Source organism: Betta splendens, chromosome 17 (genome assembly GCF_900634795.4).
Source record: "Betta splendens chromosome 17, fBetSpl5.4, whole genome shotgun sequence".
Taxonomy (NCBI): domain Eukaryota; kingdom Metazoa; phylum Chordata; class Actinopteri; order Anabantiformes; family Osphronemidae; genus Betta; species Betta splendens.
In genome coordinates this window covers 1,493,107-1,507,805 of record NC_040897.2, presented here as the reverse complement: position 1 = coordinate 1,507,805, position 14,699 = coordinate 1,493,107, and the positions used below count along the sequence as shown (strand labels likewise).

Sequence of the window (14,699 nt, the reverse complement as noted above, 5' to 3'; positions counted from 1 at the left end):
GGGAGGGGCCGTTTAATTGATGAGACTGTAAAGAACACTTTTACAACCTGTGGAGAACTTTACAGCCATCCCTGTGTCTTCCCACAGCATCAGAGGAGCGCACAGCTCAGGGCTGAAAAGGAAAAGGATTTCCCCTGTAAAGCGTGAGGCGAGGTCAGGACGACCCCCCCCCCCCCCCACACACACACACACACACACTTCCTCCCGGTGATGTCAGGGCGGGCAGCGGCTCCCTGATAAAAACCTTAGGACTCAGGAGGATGAGAGAGGGAGGGAGGGAGAGAGAGAAGGGGGGGAGAGAGAGATTGAGAAGTAAATGAAAGGGGATATTACTACTACTACTGCATGCACCGGTGCAGAGGAGTAGCAAGTCACACTGAGGCGCACGCATTCGCACAGCGAAGCCGGGAGGAGCCGCCGCGCAGACGCCGAATCACGGTGTAACGGATTAACGTGTACATTTTTAACCTTTGAAACCTAAAGAAAAGGTCCTGCTCCACAAGTAGGCCGCTTATTTTAGGGCAGGCTTCAGTTTGTCTCTGCGGCGCAGTTTTTTCTACATTTGTTATTATTCTAACTCACCTTGCAGATTTCTTTCGGAGCAGTTCGCAGTAGTCAGGTAAAATAAATTAGACGCTAGCGCAAAGTTACTATATGAAATACTATGAACGCACGCAAATAAAGTCTGTGATTTCCATCACAAAAGGCGCATTTCCTCAAACTAATTCAGCTTTTGGGAAGTCTAACGTATCCTCGGGAGGTGTTTTCACCGGATGGACTCACTGCAAGGCAGAAAAAGGGAAGCTGGAGGACTTTTTTATTGACAACATAAGCAACACGCAGACGCTTCACGCAGTAAACATGAATGAAAAGGAGAAGCTTCGCCACTGAAGGTCCGCGCAAAGTGCGGGAGAGCGCAGAACCACTGCAGCTGCGCCAAGGAGCCATTTCACTGCATTCAGTCCAAACCCAGAGTCTGTGACCGTCGAGGCGCATTGAACTATATTCAAACATCAAATATAAGAAAACTCTCAGAGGCAAACTTTCCCGTCAGAAAGATGCGGCGTCGCCCTTAATTGAATCCTCCTAAAACACCGCCAGGTTAAAACTCATATTGGATGAAAACGGGCGATCGGAGCAGATTGTAGCGGTTAAATGTTCGTAATCACCCAGCGCGACCCGCTGTGACTCGTCGTCGACCGAACCAAACTCCGAGCCCGCGCGCGGACATGCTGCTGCTCAGGCTGCTGCCCGTGCTCCTCGTCCTCGCCACAAACTCTGCGCTCAGCCCGCGTCGCTCCGACGCGCTGAGGCGGCACAAGCGCGCGCTGGCGCAGCGGGCGGACAGGCTGTCGTCCAGCCCGGCAGGTGAACCCTGCGCCGCGTCCCGCGCCTGGAGCTCCCGCCGGCAGCCCCGCTCCGCGTCAGCGGCCCAACACCGCCCCCCAGCGGCCCGCCCGGGGACGCACGCGAGCCGCACGGACGCGCGCGGCGTCAGGGGCGCTCCTGCGGTTTGCGCACGAGGATGCGGGCTTGACACCGCGGCGCGGGAGCGGGGGCCGCGGCCACGCAGCGACGATGCGGGACTGGGAGAGAAGGACACGCACGTGAATCTGCCGCAATGGTTGTACAGGAAACGCTCCACCCACGAGCCACGGCATGACGGCGAAGGCGACACGCAACTGCCGGGCGCGCGTGCGCGCAGAGACGCCGGGCAGAGCGTCTCCGGTCCGGCTCACGCCGAGGCGAGGTCCGCGCGGAGCCCCGACGCCGCGTTCCCGTACGAGAAGGAGGAGAACTCCAGCTCGGAGAAACTCTTCTACGACACCTCCACGGATTCCACGGGACTCCGGGTTCTCTACGTGCTGCAGCAGGACGATGGAGACCCGCACTCGTCCACGGGGACCGCGGCGGACGGCGCCGAGGACTTCTCCGGAGAGGTGGAGGAGGCGCAGCCGCGGCAGGGGGTCCCGCCCGCCGGCGGCGCCTTCGCGTGGGGCCCGGTGCCCCGCGCGCCTCCTTCCTGGATGAGCGCCCTTTACTTCCACGGGCGCCGGGAGCAGCTGAGGCTGAAGCCCACGGCGGGGGTGGAGCTGCCGAGGGCCGCGTTCAGTCTGGAGCTGTGGGTGAAGCCAGAAGGAGGGCAGAGCAACCCCGCGGTGGTAGCAGGTGGGTGTGCGTTCGTTCGTCGTGTCGGCATCAGGCACCTAGAGGCACAGAAATGACAGCAAGTTCAGCTCATTTCATGCATTCACATCCACGTGACGCATCTAACTATGATCCTATTTAGCTTCACCTACTTCCTCCATCCTGTCCTGCAGGTGCTATTCTACCTCCTGATACACAAGGCGTGCACGTGTTACTACTGTTTACTACTGTACTACTGCACTACAGTACTAGTGTACTACTGCACTACAGTACTAGTGTACTACAGTACTAATGCACTACTGTACTACTGTACCTACTGCACTACTGTACTACTGCACTACAGTGCTACTGTACTACTGCACTACAGTACTAGTGTACTACAGTACTACTGCACTACTGCACTACAGTACTACTGCACTATAGTACTACTGCACTACTGTACTACTGCACTACTGTACTACTGCACTACAGTGCTACTGTACTACTGCACTACAGTACTAGTGTACTACAGTACTACTGCACTACTGCACTACAGTACTACTGCACTATAGTACTACTGCACTACTGTACTACTGCACTACTGTACTACTGCACTACAGTACTACTGCACTACAGTACTAGTGTACTACAGTACCAATGCACTACTGTACTACTGCACTACTGTACTACTGCAGTACTTCACTACTGTACTACAGTACTACTGCACTACTGTACTACTGCACTATAGTACTACTGCACTACTGTACTACTGTACTACTGCACTACTGTACTACTGCACTACTGCACTACTGTACTACAGTACTACTGCACTACTGTACTACTGCACTATAGTACTACTGCACTACTGTACTACTGCACACAGTACTACTGCACTACTGTACTACTGCACTACAGTACTACTGCACTACTGCACACAGTGCTACTGTACTACTGCACTACTGTACTACTGCACTACTACGCTGGGGTTTAGTACATACTGAGATTATTTTGCTTAATGGTCCTGATGTCAGAAGGTCGGTTTCCAGACAAAGGTCAGACAGGGTCAACATTAAGCCCAGTCTGTGCTCACGCTGTAAAGGGTGTTAGATATTAGAGTGAACATAAACACACGCTGATTCACTGCTGATGCTGTATCATTGAATTAACTGGAGTAATTTCAGTTTGGTGATGTTTTTCCCAACAAATGACGGCCAGCTACTTCTTTTCTGTGTCCTGATATTAGCTTATTGTAGGTACTGCCTCTCTTTGCCTCTATGTTTCATAATTAAGGATCTTGCTGACAAAGCTGGTTTTATTAGATATATGGTTATTATGAGGGTGACTTTATTATTCAAACATCTCTTTGCATTTGGTCAAATGTGAAATCCTTTTAGTGACTATATTATTATCATTATTATTGGTACCAATGCTTTCTTGAAGGCTCTTTAAACCAGAGCTAAATGCAGTGGACAGTCTCAAATGTAGCTAATAACTATAATGAGCTTCCTGGTGACAGGAACCGTAGGATCTGTTTTCCTCATTGTAGACGCAGACTCGGTGTAAATTGTGTGTTACACAACCGTGACAGATCCTAGTGTGTGTTTCATTGAGGCTCCGTCATTGATTGGAAGCGCCGTCTGCAGACACTGATCTGATCAAACGTTTGTTTGTCTTGACACGAACGCAAACCCAACGTTCTCCCAATGAGCCCAAATCAAGACGGCCGTAAAAAACCTGCACGTTTGACAGAGCAACACATGCATCAAACAAATTGAAGAGGATAAAAGCGCGACGGTGCAGCAGCGCAGCTGTCCAGATAGTGAGCGAGACCACAAACTGTTACGTCCGCTCACATTTACTCTGATCAAAGATCAGACTCTATTATTCAGCTTTTTTTCTTCTGCCCTCATTGCTTCCTTATGTGAGGGCAGCATTTTGTGGCATGATCTTTCTGCTTTGTAGTGTCCTGCAGGAATCTGACAAATTATTACTGCTGTTATACTAATCGCCAGTGATGAGCTTACAGTATGTTTGATCATCTTATGTGTAATAACAAAGTTCACCTTATGAAATGCTGCCACGGTTTCTGGGCTGCACAATTATACATTATAATGTATAATTGTAATGTAGTGTGTGTGTGTATTAAATTATATATATATATTTATGTATATTAAATTATATATATTATTATAATATATAATAATAATATATAATAATAATATATATTATTATTCATTGTATTTGCCAATATAGTTAAGATTTATGACAATATGATACTTACCTGTCCTAATAATGACTAAGATTGTCGACTATAAGAAGATAAACTAAGAAATGAATACCTAGAATCTTATAGTAAGTGTGATAAAGATAAAGTAAGGTCAACGTTCATGATATGGTTTTGATCAATTTGACTTACAAGCGATAAATAGCTCTAAATGCAGTTTCTGGGCTGTTGTTCAACCTTCTGAAAGTCCGGAAACGAATGGTGCAGTATCTTATCACCTAACAGCTGCATACATAAAACAAAGGAACATCCTGCTTTTTCATAATTCAGCAGGCTAATTTGCTTAAAGCTTCCAGGGCTTTGGACCTTTTGATCGCACTTCCCCATGAGGAAAGGATCCTTGATTTGGTTCTGGGGAAAGAGGAGTTCAAGACATTTTCCTGTGAAACCCGTCCAGAACGGAGCTGAAATGAGCAAAAATGTTGTCTAACAAAACATCTGCATTTGTTTGAATTCAGTCTGCATTTGCCACGATGACTGGACGTCCTCTCTGCAAGTTTGCATTCATATTAGCAATCCAGCGATAGCTGGAGCTGTGCTACGTGCTTTTTGTCTTTCTCTGCATTCATACTGAGTGAATGGGTTTAAATAAGCTGTAGAGGAGGAAACATTTAACTCCTTTGGAGAAGCTGTAGCTTTAACTGAGTTAAATGCTAAATCCTGACACTGGCTCCCATCCTGGCTGCTCCCCTACCTACTCTACACACATTGGCCTGCACATATGCAGAGTTGAGGAGGGTGAGGGGGTTCCCTGACCTCTTGCTGTCCCAGCGTTCAACATCTGTGCAGCAGATGTGGATGCGTGTGTCTGTTGCAACAGCAGATGGAAACTTCGGGCCTTGCCTTGGCTGAGTGAAATACCTCTGTCCTCCTCCCCTCGCTGCTCTCTCCCGCTGTGTTCCCTCTGCCTCTGTCTTCCCTCTGTCTGTTTGGGAGCCTCTCCGCCTGCTGTCCACTGCAGACTCCCGTCCACTGAAACGACTGCATGCTCGTGTGTCTATAAAGTCATTCTTTTCAACGCAGTGACTCAATAATAAAGCCTTCATTAATCCATTCCCTACTTCTGCCGCAGGTGTATTTGACAACTGCTTCCATTCACGCAGTGAGAAGGGCTGGTCTGTGGGCATCCGGACCGTGGAACCGGCCGGCACCAAAGATGCGAGGTTCTACTTCACACTGCGCACGGACCGAGCCGTCAAACCGACCACCGTCTACAGCCACCAGCGATACCACCCCAACGCCTGGACCCACGTGATGGCCACCTACGACGGCCGCAGGATGACCCTGTACGTGGACGGAGCTAAGGTGTGTGTCAGCGCAAGCGTGGGCATGCGTTACGCTGGCTGCTCTGGATCATGATCTGGGCTCCACAAGTGTTTGCTTCATCCAGATAAACCTTAGATTTTATAACTAATTAGTTCTCATCATGGGAACAATGTAAAATTACTCTCATTATCACAAAGTATCATAAGAATGATGAATTTAAAAAAAAGCCTTATTTAAGTTTAAGTTTCAGTTCTGCTGCCACAAAACCGTGTAGGTGTCTTTAAATGCACCTGCTTCTTCTGTGGATGTGCATCAGTGGATGAGATCACACCGAAGCGTCTACGTATGTAACAGGAGCATGCACCTATAGATTCCAGTCAAGAATTCAAGGAACCACCGGAGTTTTCACTAGCAGTTGTTGCCGGTGGCCTGTGTTTGAACTGCACCTGTCTTAATTCGCAGCGTCCTTCGGTTTCTCTCGCCCTGCTTCATGTCTGTTTCCCCTCCGCTTCACCTCTCAGGTGGGAGAGAGCAACCTCCAGTCCGGCGATCTGAACAGCCCCTTCATGAGGACCTGCAGGAGCCTGTTCCTCGGCAGCAACCAGTATGACCCCAGCTTCAGGGGTCACATGGGGGGCGTGGCCTTGTGGGGCCACAGCCGTCCTCAGGGGGACCTGCTGAGGCGCCCGCTCCAAGCTGACAGGAGCGGCCCGGTTCTGCTGATGTGGGCTGACTTCACTAATGTAATGCATTTGTTGTTGTTCCTGTATCTTTTTGTTAAAACAGAAATGCGCTAAAAATTTAACCTGCTCTTGTTATTTACCTTCTAGATGGAACAGCTGTGGACTCCACATAAAGAAGGCCTCCATCCAGCCGTCGTCACCATGCCGGTCCCGGAGACAGAACTGGTCTCCCCGTTCCTGGCGCCGCCGTGCGGTGTGACGCCGTGCGATAACGCCGACATCATCCTCGGGTACAACGACAACTGGCAGCTTCGCGGCCCCAAGCGAGTGCGCTACCGCATCGTCAACCTGTCCGACGACGACGGCGCAAACCCCACCGTGTCGCAGGCCCAGATCCAGCTGCAGCACCAGGCGCTCAGCGAGGCCCTCCGGCCCTACAACATCAGCCTGGACCTAAGCGTGCACGCCGTCAGGAACTCCAGCCTCCGACAAAGGTTCATCCTGAGCAACTGCCGCATCGGGAAGATCGGGAACCGGCAGTGCGACCCGGAGTGTGACCATCCGCGAACAGGCCACGACGGAGGCGACTGCCTCCGAATGGGGCCCTGCTACAACTGGAAGAGGCAGGACGGGGTGTGTAACACGGAGTGCAACAGCATACACTACGACTACGATGATGGAGACTGCTGTGACCCGGAGGTCACCGACGTCCTCAAGACCTGCTTCGACCCCGAGTCGCCCGACAGGTGATGTAAAAAAGTCACATGACTCTCACTGTTAAATATCAAACACGTCAGCTTGGAGCGTTTCAGTCCGACCCCACAGAGATCAGCTTCTGCTCAGGGATGTTGCTTGGCTTCCACACTATTTCTACAGAACTAGGGTCACATGTCATTGATGGAAACATGTCACGTCTTGACGTCTTGTCACCTGATCAACATTGTGTTGCACTTCAAACCACAAATAAATACCTTGAAATTAGCTTGCATTACTCAAACGTCATGGCTGAGAGGCAGCATCAGGTCCATATGACTACAACGATGATACTCATCATAGAAATGCAGGTTTTGAACCTTGCCACCGATTATTCAATGAACATCGCACATGCGTCTCAGTGCGAGTGAGAGAGGCCTTTCGTTTACACACCTCTAGTTGACACACACCTTGCTTCTGGTGATAATAAACCTTCACCGGGGATGAGTTGGCTCATTAGAAGCTTTGTCTTCTCATGTGAAAGCAGCGTGGCCCAAGTTCCACAATGAAAGAATGCTCGTCTTTATATAAGACGTGGACGCGCAGGCTCATGTAGGAGCATAAGCCAATAATGACAACAGGTTTTTCCACAAGCAGGAGGACTTTGGGCATAAATGGCCACTAATAAGAATATTTCTCCCCATGTGGGGAATGTGCTGCACAGTATGAGGCTCAACAAGTACACATCGTATGCTCCCATTTCCCTCGGTGGTTTCAGGAAGGCGCTCTGTGAAGTGGGGATGAGGGTTAAAGGGCCAAAGTACACACTTATTTTTACCAAACAACTGGAGCGGCAGCCCACTGCCTTCCATTTAGACTGACAGACAGGCTCACGCAGAGATCAAAACAGCCTGCACGAAGCCTCGCCACGAGGTCGTCGGCCCAGCTTCTTAAAGACCTGATCTTCAGTCCAAATCGCAACCACAGCGCTTTACGCTCGGCTGCTGGGAAAAAAAACACGGGGGCTGTAGATCTTTCTTCTCGTGAACGATAGATTTAGCGCTTGACGGCTAGAGTTGACAGCCTGTGACAGCGCAGCACAAGGACAAATTCGTGTGTTTTGAAACAGCAGTGGATTTGTTTCCCATTTATATTCACAAATTGACCACACACGAACACAACGTTGGGGAAACTTGTGGTCAGAGTCTTAAAAAATACTGAGTCTTGATACTTCACATACTCCAAACACCAAACTGTAAGACAAAGGGAACTAAGAAAAGCATATTGATAATTAATTGGATCAATCAGAGGTGGTCCTGATACAACGCTAGCGGACTGTATCCACCTGTCAGGCCAGTTAATAGTTTTGAATACTTCTGTGTGCATAGTACAGGTCAGATGTATGGGCTCTAATGGCCTTGAGTTGACTTGATGCGTGTAGACTTCACATGATATCATCTACTGAACCGTGGGCTATGACACTACTCAACATACTGGTATGAAAACCTGCATCATTGGACAGTGAAATTTTATGTTATTTCTTTTGACCTGATTTGAAAGATGACCATGTTCGTTGACCTTTTGCTTGAGGCCTAAACAAGTGTCAGCGTGATCAACGTATCAATTATGGAAACAGATAGAAAATAAGGTGGCCTATATAATGAAATCGTACATATACACAATCCAATAATCGCAAATATAGCAGAAAAAACTATAGAAACACACTACAAAGTAGATTGAGCAGGAAGCATTTGAACATTGTCAATAACTAGCATTAACTTAAAGTTTTCAATTTTGAGTACATTCCTGTTTCAAAGTTCAAATGATTTTGTATTTAAGTTTTTGAAGCTGCAGAGCTTGTGTGCGTGCGAGTGCGCTTTTAAAGCGTGATGTAACTCCTACAGTGAATCTTGCCAGAGTTCCTGTCTATGAGCCCCCGACCGACCACGAAAAACAACATCAACAGCCAATACACCGGAGACCAGAGAGCCGTAAAAGCCGGACCCAGCGAACTGACAGTAGTGTAGGTCTTCTGGAAAGGTCCTGACCCCAGCCTGTTGAAAACACTTGTGTGGGAGCCTTTAGCAGCGCACATGTGTCCCAACTTGTTAGTTTTGCAGGCAGAGGGAAAACGACTGTGAAGATGCCATTTTAATGTCATTTCATTAGAGACAAACCAGTTTTATGTTCAGACACTGAATACATCTATTTGGGAAACAAAAGGATTGGGAACTCATTTGAAGGGTGCAAGAAACAAGAAACAAGTCCTAATTTGCTGTTCATACAAGCCACACACACACACACACACACACACACACACACACACACACACACACACACACACACACACACGGTCTGGCCAGGTATTTTAAATCTGGGCCCTTCTGCAGCTGCTGCCTGCCAGGACAAGGCCAGGGGTTTTTTGGACGCCAGCTGCTGTCATGACACAAATTTGTTGCTACGAACCAGCACCAGAGTAATGGCCAGCTACACCAAACATTCTGGCAGGACAATAAAGGCAGGGGAGAGGAAAGAGAAGAGACAGAGACGGAGAGAAGTACGGGTGAAATGGGAGTGATTGGGTGATGCGATGTCACGTCCATTAATGCTGAGGCACATGTTCAGGGTTTTGGGAACAGCATTTTTCTTGCTTTTTGCATATCTGTCGAAGGAGCTCAAGGCAACTCACCTGAAAGAATAATACCACTTTAACCTTTTTGGTGCTTCACGTGTATGTTATTCTCACTCATGCTGCTATTTTATAGCAAGGTTTATTTTGGTCAAGTTTTATTGTGGGTAAGTTTTATTCTGTAATAAAACCTTTGCAGCAATGTTTCCCAGAAGGAAGAAGCCCGACACCAGAATGAGATTGTTAATTCTTTCCCTCTACACAAGTCAACCATTAAAATCACCCATCTCATAACTGACTTATGTTTTCTACATCAGGTAGAGCATGTCTACATGAAGCTGGCTAAACTCACCATAGTTGCCATGGCAATTATCACTTACACCTAGATTGTAGAAATATTAGCTTTCTGAGTTATGGCCTCATTAGAGAAGAAGTAGTGTAAAATAAATGACTAAGTCTGCCTGCTTTTAATTTTGAAATATCTCCTACCTGCTACTAACCAGCGCCAGGCTGGGCACGAATGCAGCCTTAAGATAGAATATTTATTAAACAAAAACTCCTAATTCAACTAAATGCACAGCCATTCAGGAACACACACAAATATCACTGTGAAGCACAGGAAACTAAAACATAACTCTGAGGCCAAAATTACCTCACTGACTAGGAACAAAAAAACACTGCGAGCAGGAGAAAAAATAATTAGCAATTTGGCTTAAACTAGAATATACGGCACTGCTCATGGCGGGACACTAAAAAACACTATGAAAAGCAAATGTAACTGATAAAACAGGCTGAGAACAAACAAAAGCTAGAGGTCAGGGGAAGGAAGTGAAAGGCCATTAACGAGTTAACGAGAGTTAACGAGTTACAAATTAACGAGTAATGACACTTAACCAAGCACAGCAACTAACAACACAAACTCAAAACATCTGAGCAACGTGCTCGGACCAAACTCCACCCAGGGTTCGTAGGGAAAGTGCCACACAGAAAGACGCCTACGCGGTTGAAGAACCAATACACCAGTATTGATTGCAATATTGATAGATATTTATTTATTTTTTCCTGTGTTGCTGTGATTGTGCTGTTGTTGATTTACACAGTTTTACTTGTTCACTTTGCAACATAACCATGGCTTTAGTTGAACAACGTAACGTAGAGCCTTTAGTGTTTTTGTCAGGTTTCCTTCGGCCTTTAGACCATTCAGGCGTCTCAGAAGTTGAAGACTCAAGTCTTTAGTGTTTAGTCAACTTTCTGACGATTGTAATTGTACATCTCAGTAATAGAAACTACACCGTTCTGGCTGAACTCTGCGTTGGTGATGCAGTGAGAGTGAGAGAAGTGTTACCCTGCAGAGGCTTAAACCTTAATCCTTATTTATTCAGGCTGAGTGCCTCAGAAAATACATCCTTATTTACAGTGCAATGGTTGGACACATCCAAGGCTGCGGAGCAGCGCCTCACGTCATGTTACGCCGCTGTGCGTTGGAGAATGGGGATTAGCTGTTTCCCAGCTGAAAGCCCAGCACTTACCCTCATAAGCTCACCTGTCTGTCCTTCGGCGGGTTGGAACAATGTGTGGAGCAGGTCGTCAACTAAAAAGGCCAATTTTTTAACGAGCAATTGTGCAAATAACATTTACCTTTAGCTGCACAGCTGAGCTTGATCAAATGCATAAATGTGATCTATTTTCTGGAGAAACAAACCTTAAATGTCCACACTGGAAGTTACTGAGGTAAAGGAAGAAAATGTGGCTGAGCAGTTTTAACAGTTAGCTTCACCGCTGAAGTTGATCAGTGCCATAAAACCTTAACTCTCTGTTAGAGATACATCAAAGGTTAATTATTCAAAAGCACTGAAAAACAAATCCACGCCAGACGAATTGAAGGAAGATTTGACTCCAACAGAACCATGAATCATTCTCACATTTACCCACATGTGCAAACGTGAGACCCATTTAATAAGTGACTGGCAGGAGGTTTGGTGAGCACCAGTTGCGTGGCTCTCAGATGCAATGGCGCCAACTTGTGAAAGGCGCCTTGACATTACCACAGCTGAGGAAAACAAAATCAGCTTGACACATGCAAAGTGCGTGCACGGTAATTTATCACTGGCGGAGGAAGAAAGAGGCGCAGAGGGGGTGAGCTACATGCAATGGCCTCAAGTACTCTAAGTACTTTGTCATCATGATTTTAAGTTACAAAAAACTGCAGTCCACTGAAAAAATGCCATGATGTACAAATCTCCAAATCAACATTGAAAACAAACATGTTGTGTTCACACGCCCTGAGAGACCATTTTTTTAGGAAACAGCTGTGCCTCTGTGTTTCATTGCTATCAACAAACTCTACAAAAACACTGAAACCAACAATTTATGGGTTGTGATCAAACCATAAATTAGTATATTTTTATGCTATAGGCCTCCATAACTTTTGTTATGATTGTCATAATTTGTGATAGAACAACAACAACCCAGAAGTACATATAATAGTATTTATAACATGTTGCTAAACACTCCCGTACACTAGGTGGCGTGTCATTCACACCTAGTGTAGTATACAACTAGCTAGTGCTGGAATGTTTTTTTTTTTGTTTATTAATAAAAATATCAAATCAAAGTTGGGATAAATTACCGTGTCTTGTAAGATCTTACTTTGATTTGATTCCTGCAACACGTTTCAAAAGACCTGGGCCAGGGCCAATAACAACTTCATTAGAAACTAACTGAGTATCCCCAAAAGGCTCGGTCAAGCAAGAATGGGATGTGGTTGTAATCAACTGCATGAGCAAGTAGTAGAACAGTTTAGGAACGTTTCTTAATCAACAGTTGCAAGGAATTTAGTTACCCCATTTATCTGAATTTTCCTAATTTTATTTTTGCAAGTGAGCGGCAAAGTCAAAAAGCAACACTTCATGTCTGTGACCTTTGACCCCACTGGCCAGCACTGGATTTAAAACCGACAGCAGACAGAAACGCTATATTAGCACATGGGCTCAGGAACAGCTTGCAAACCATGCAGCCACCTTGCTACCATGCAAAATGACTCAGTTAGGTTTTATTTATATAGCACCATTTCACATTAAAAATTATCTCAAGGCACGTTACAGTGTTAGGTTTAAGACCTAACACAACTAAACCCCAACAAGCAAAAGCCATACAACAACATTTTACCCTTAAATATCTTGTCTTTGTGGTTTATGCAATGTAAAACACACAAAACATTTGCAATTCATTCTGTATTTATGTTCAGTGGAATTTGTAAATTGTGGGTTTATAAATAATACATTTTAGACATAAATAAAATCATGCATATGCACTTGAGAGCAGAGAAATTCACATCACTTAATTAGTGCTGTAAATCTGTGTGAAAGGTTGTTTTCCTGTCCATGATGATATAACTGTACTTGACCTTTTGCAACGAGCCCCCACAGGTTTGCTGGGGGACTTCATAGATGCACTGAGCTCGAATACTTTGCTCACCTTTGTACCTTTTTATCAAATTACATTCCACCCGTGTACTGCACGTTATTGTGTGGTACAGTGTTGTCTTTCTCTCCTTATGCTACAGCTTTTTCTCATTAAAGGGAGTTTTTCCTCTTTTGAATGTGTATAGGACACATTTTATTCCACAAAATCTGTGTTCTTAGGTTAAGGTAAACATTTGAAAACAAGCGTTTGATTGCTTGTCTTTTTTCCTTCTCTCTAGGGCCTACATGAGTGTGAAAGAGTTAAAGGATGAGTTACAGCTGAGTGGCACTGACACACTTAACGTTTTCTTCGCCAGCAACTCAGCACATGAAGAGCTGGCGGGAGCTGCAACCTGGCCGTGGGCAAAGGAAGCTGTTACCCATCAAGGTACATAGAGTTGCATCAGTCTAAATTATATATGTCAACATGGATGCCATTTCGGTGTGCTTTCCTTTTTTGCCTATGGAAAATGTACCAATGTCACAAAATGTCCTTTACTTATAGTTTTACTTAGGTTTTTCTACTGTAATTGAAAGCTTGTAAAAAAGGTAACAACAATGTTACCGTAATAATTGTTGTATATAAGTGATGTGTTGATAGGCATTTGTGCCTAATGTCTCTAGGAAAGGGGTGAAAATTTGTCCTGCCTGACTTCATAGTGCTTTTTTATGATGCAAAGTCAAATTAATGAGGAGCAGTGTCTTGATTGAAATGCATCACATTTTATAGCCCCATTCATCCCTGCAAAGTCCTTACCTTAAAAAGTCAGGTTGTTTGAGTTGGAGATCTCTTTTAAGTTAATTCAATTAGTGGCACATAAGACAATAAAATTAAAATATTCTTAGTACAATTCAGATGTTTTACTGTATCTACTAGTAGAAAACAAGAGTAAGTCAGAGTGGATTTATGTTGAAGCTTTGAATGAAATAATTGGTTCATTTCCCAACAGTAGACACACAATACAGTATAGTGAAAACGCCGTCAAGCGTGAATAATAACAATTCAGTGATAGCTATTTTTAATTTGTGCGTATATTGGCCTGGTAGTAGGTAGAACTAGCAAGCACAATGTCCCCAGTTTGATCCCCTCCTCTGGCACCAGGTCTGTCCTTGAGCAAGACACTTCACACTAGCTCTCCAGCTGCTTCCCCATGGGAGCAGGGGTCAAATGCAGAGGACACAGTTTGCTCAAGGGGATCGATAAAGTATATATCTTATCTCTTGTATTGCACTCTTGATGGTAGTTAAACATCCTATCCTTTTCATTTACGGCTCCACCTCTCATGGCCACCGGCGTGCTGGACCCATCCCAGTTGTCATTGGGCAGAAGCACTGTGGAAATGTTGCCAGTCCCTCAGGGGGCCACACAAAAAGACAAACAGCAATGTATACTCACAGCTACGGGCAATTTAGAGTCTTGGACTTGGATTTGGAGTACTTGGACTGTGAGAGGAAGCTGGAATTACAAGACATCACACAGAAAAAAAACCCAAACTGAACAAAACAAAGCTGCCGCGCCATGCTAGTATTAGATTTAGTGAATGAAAAAGTAA

General features: G+C 45.7%; 1 protein-coding gene across 1 annotated transcript in view; it reads left to right on the top strand.

Annotated features, from left to right (window-relative positions):
• Nucleotides 1-371: 371 nt before the first annotated feature.
• The window catches only part of pappa2 (pappalysin 2), a 51,709-nt gene continuing 37,381 nt past the window's right edge, over nt 372-14,699 (top strand). Inside the window, exons 1-5 of the mRNA XM_029131892.3 lie at nt 372-2,169; nt 5,484-5,716; nt 6,199-6,420; nt 6,508-7,106; nt 13,386-13,534. Coding sequence (XP_028987725.1) covers nt 1,230-2,169; nt 5,484-5,716; nt 6,199-6,420; nt 6,508-7,106; nt 13,386-13,534 — 2,143 coding nt within the window. The 5' untranslated portion in view covers nt 372-1,229. The remainder of the gene's footprint in view (nt 2,170-5,483; nt 5,717-6,198; nt 6,421-6,507; nt 7,107-13,385; nt 13,535-14,699) is intronic.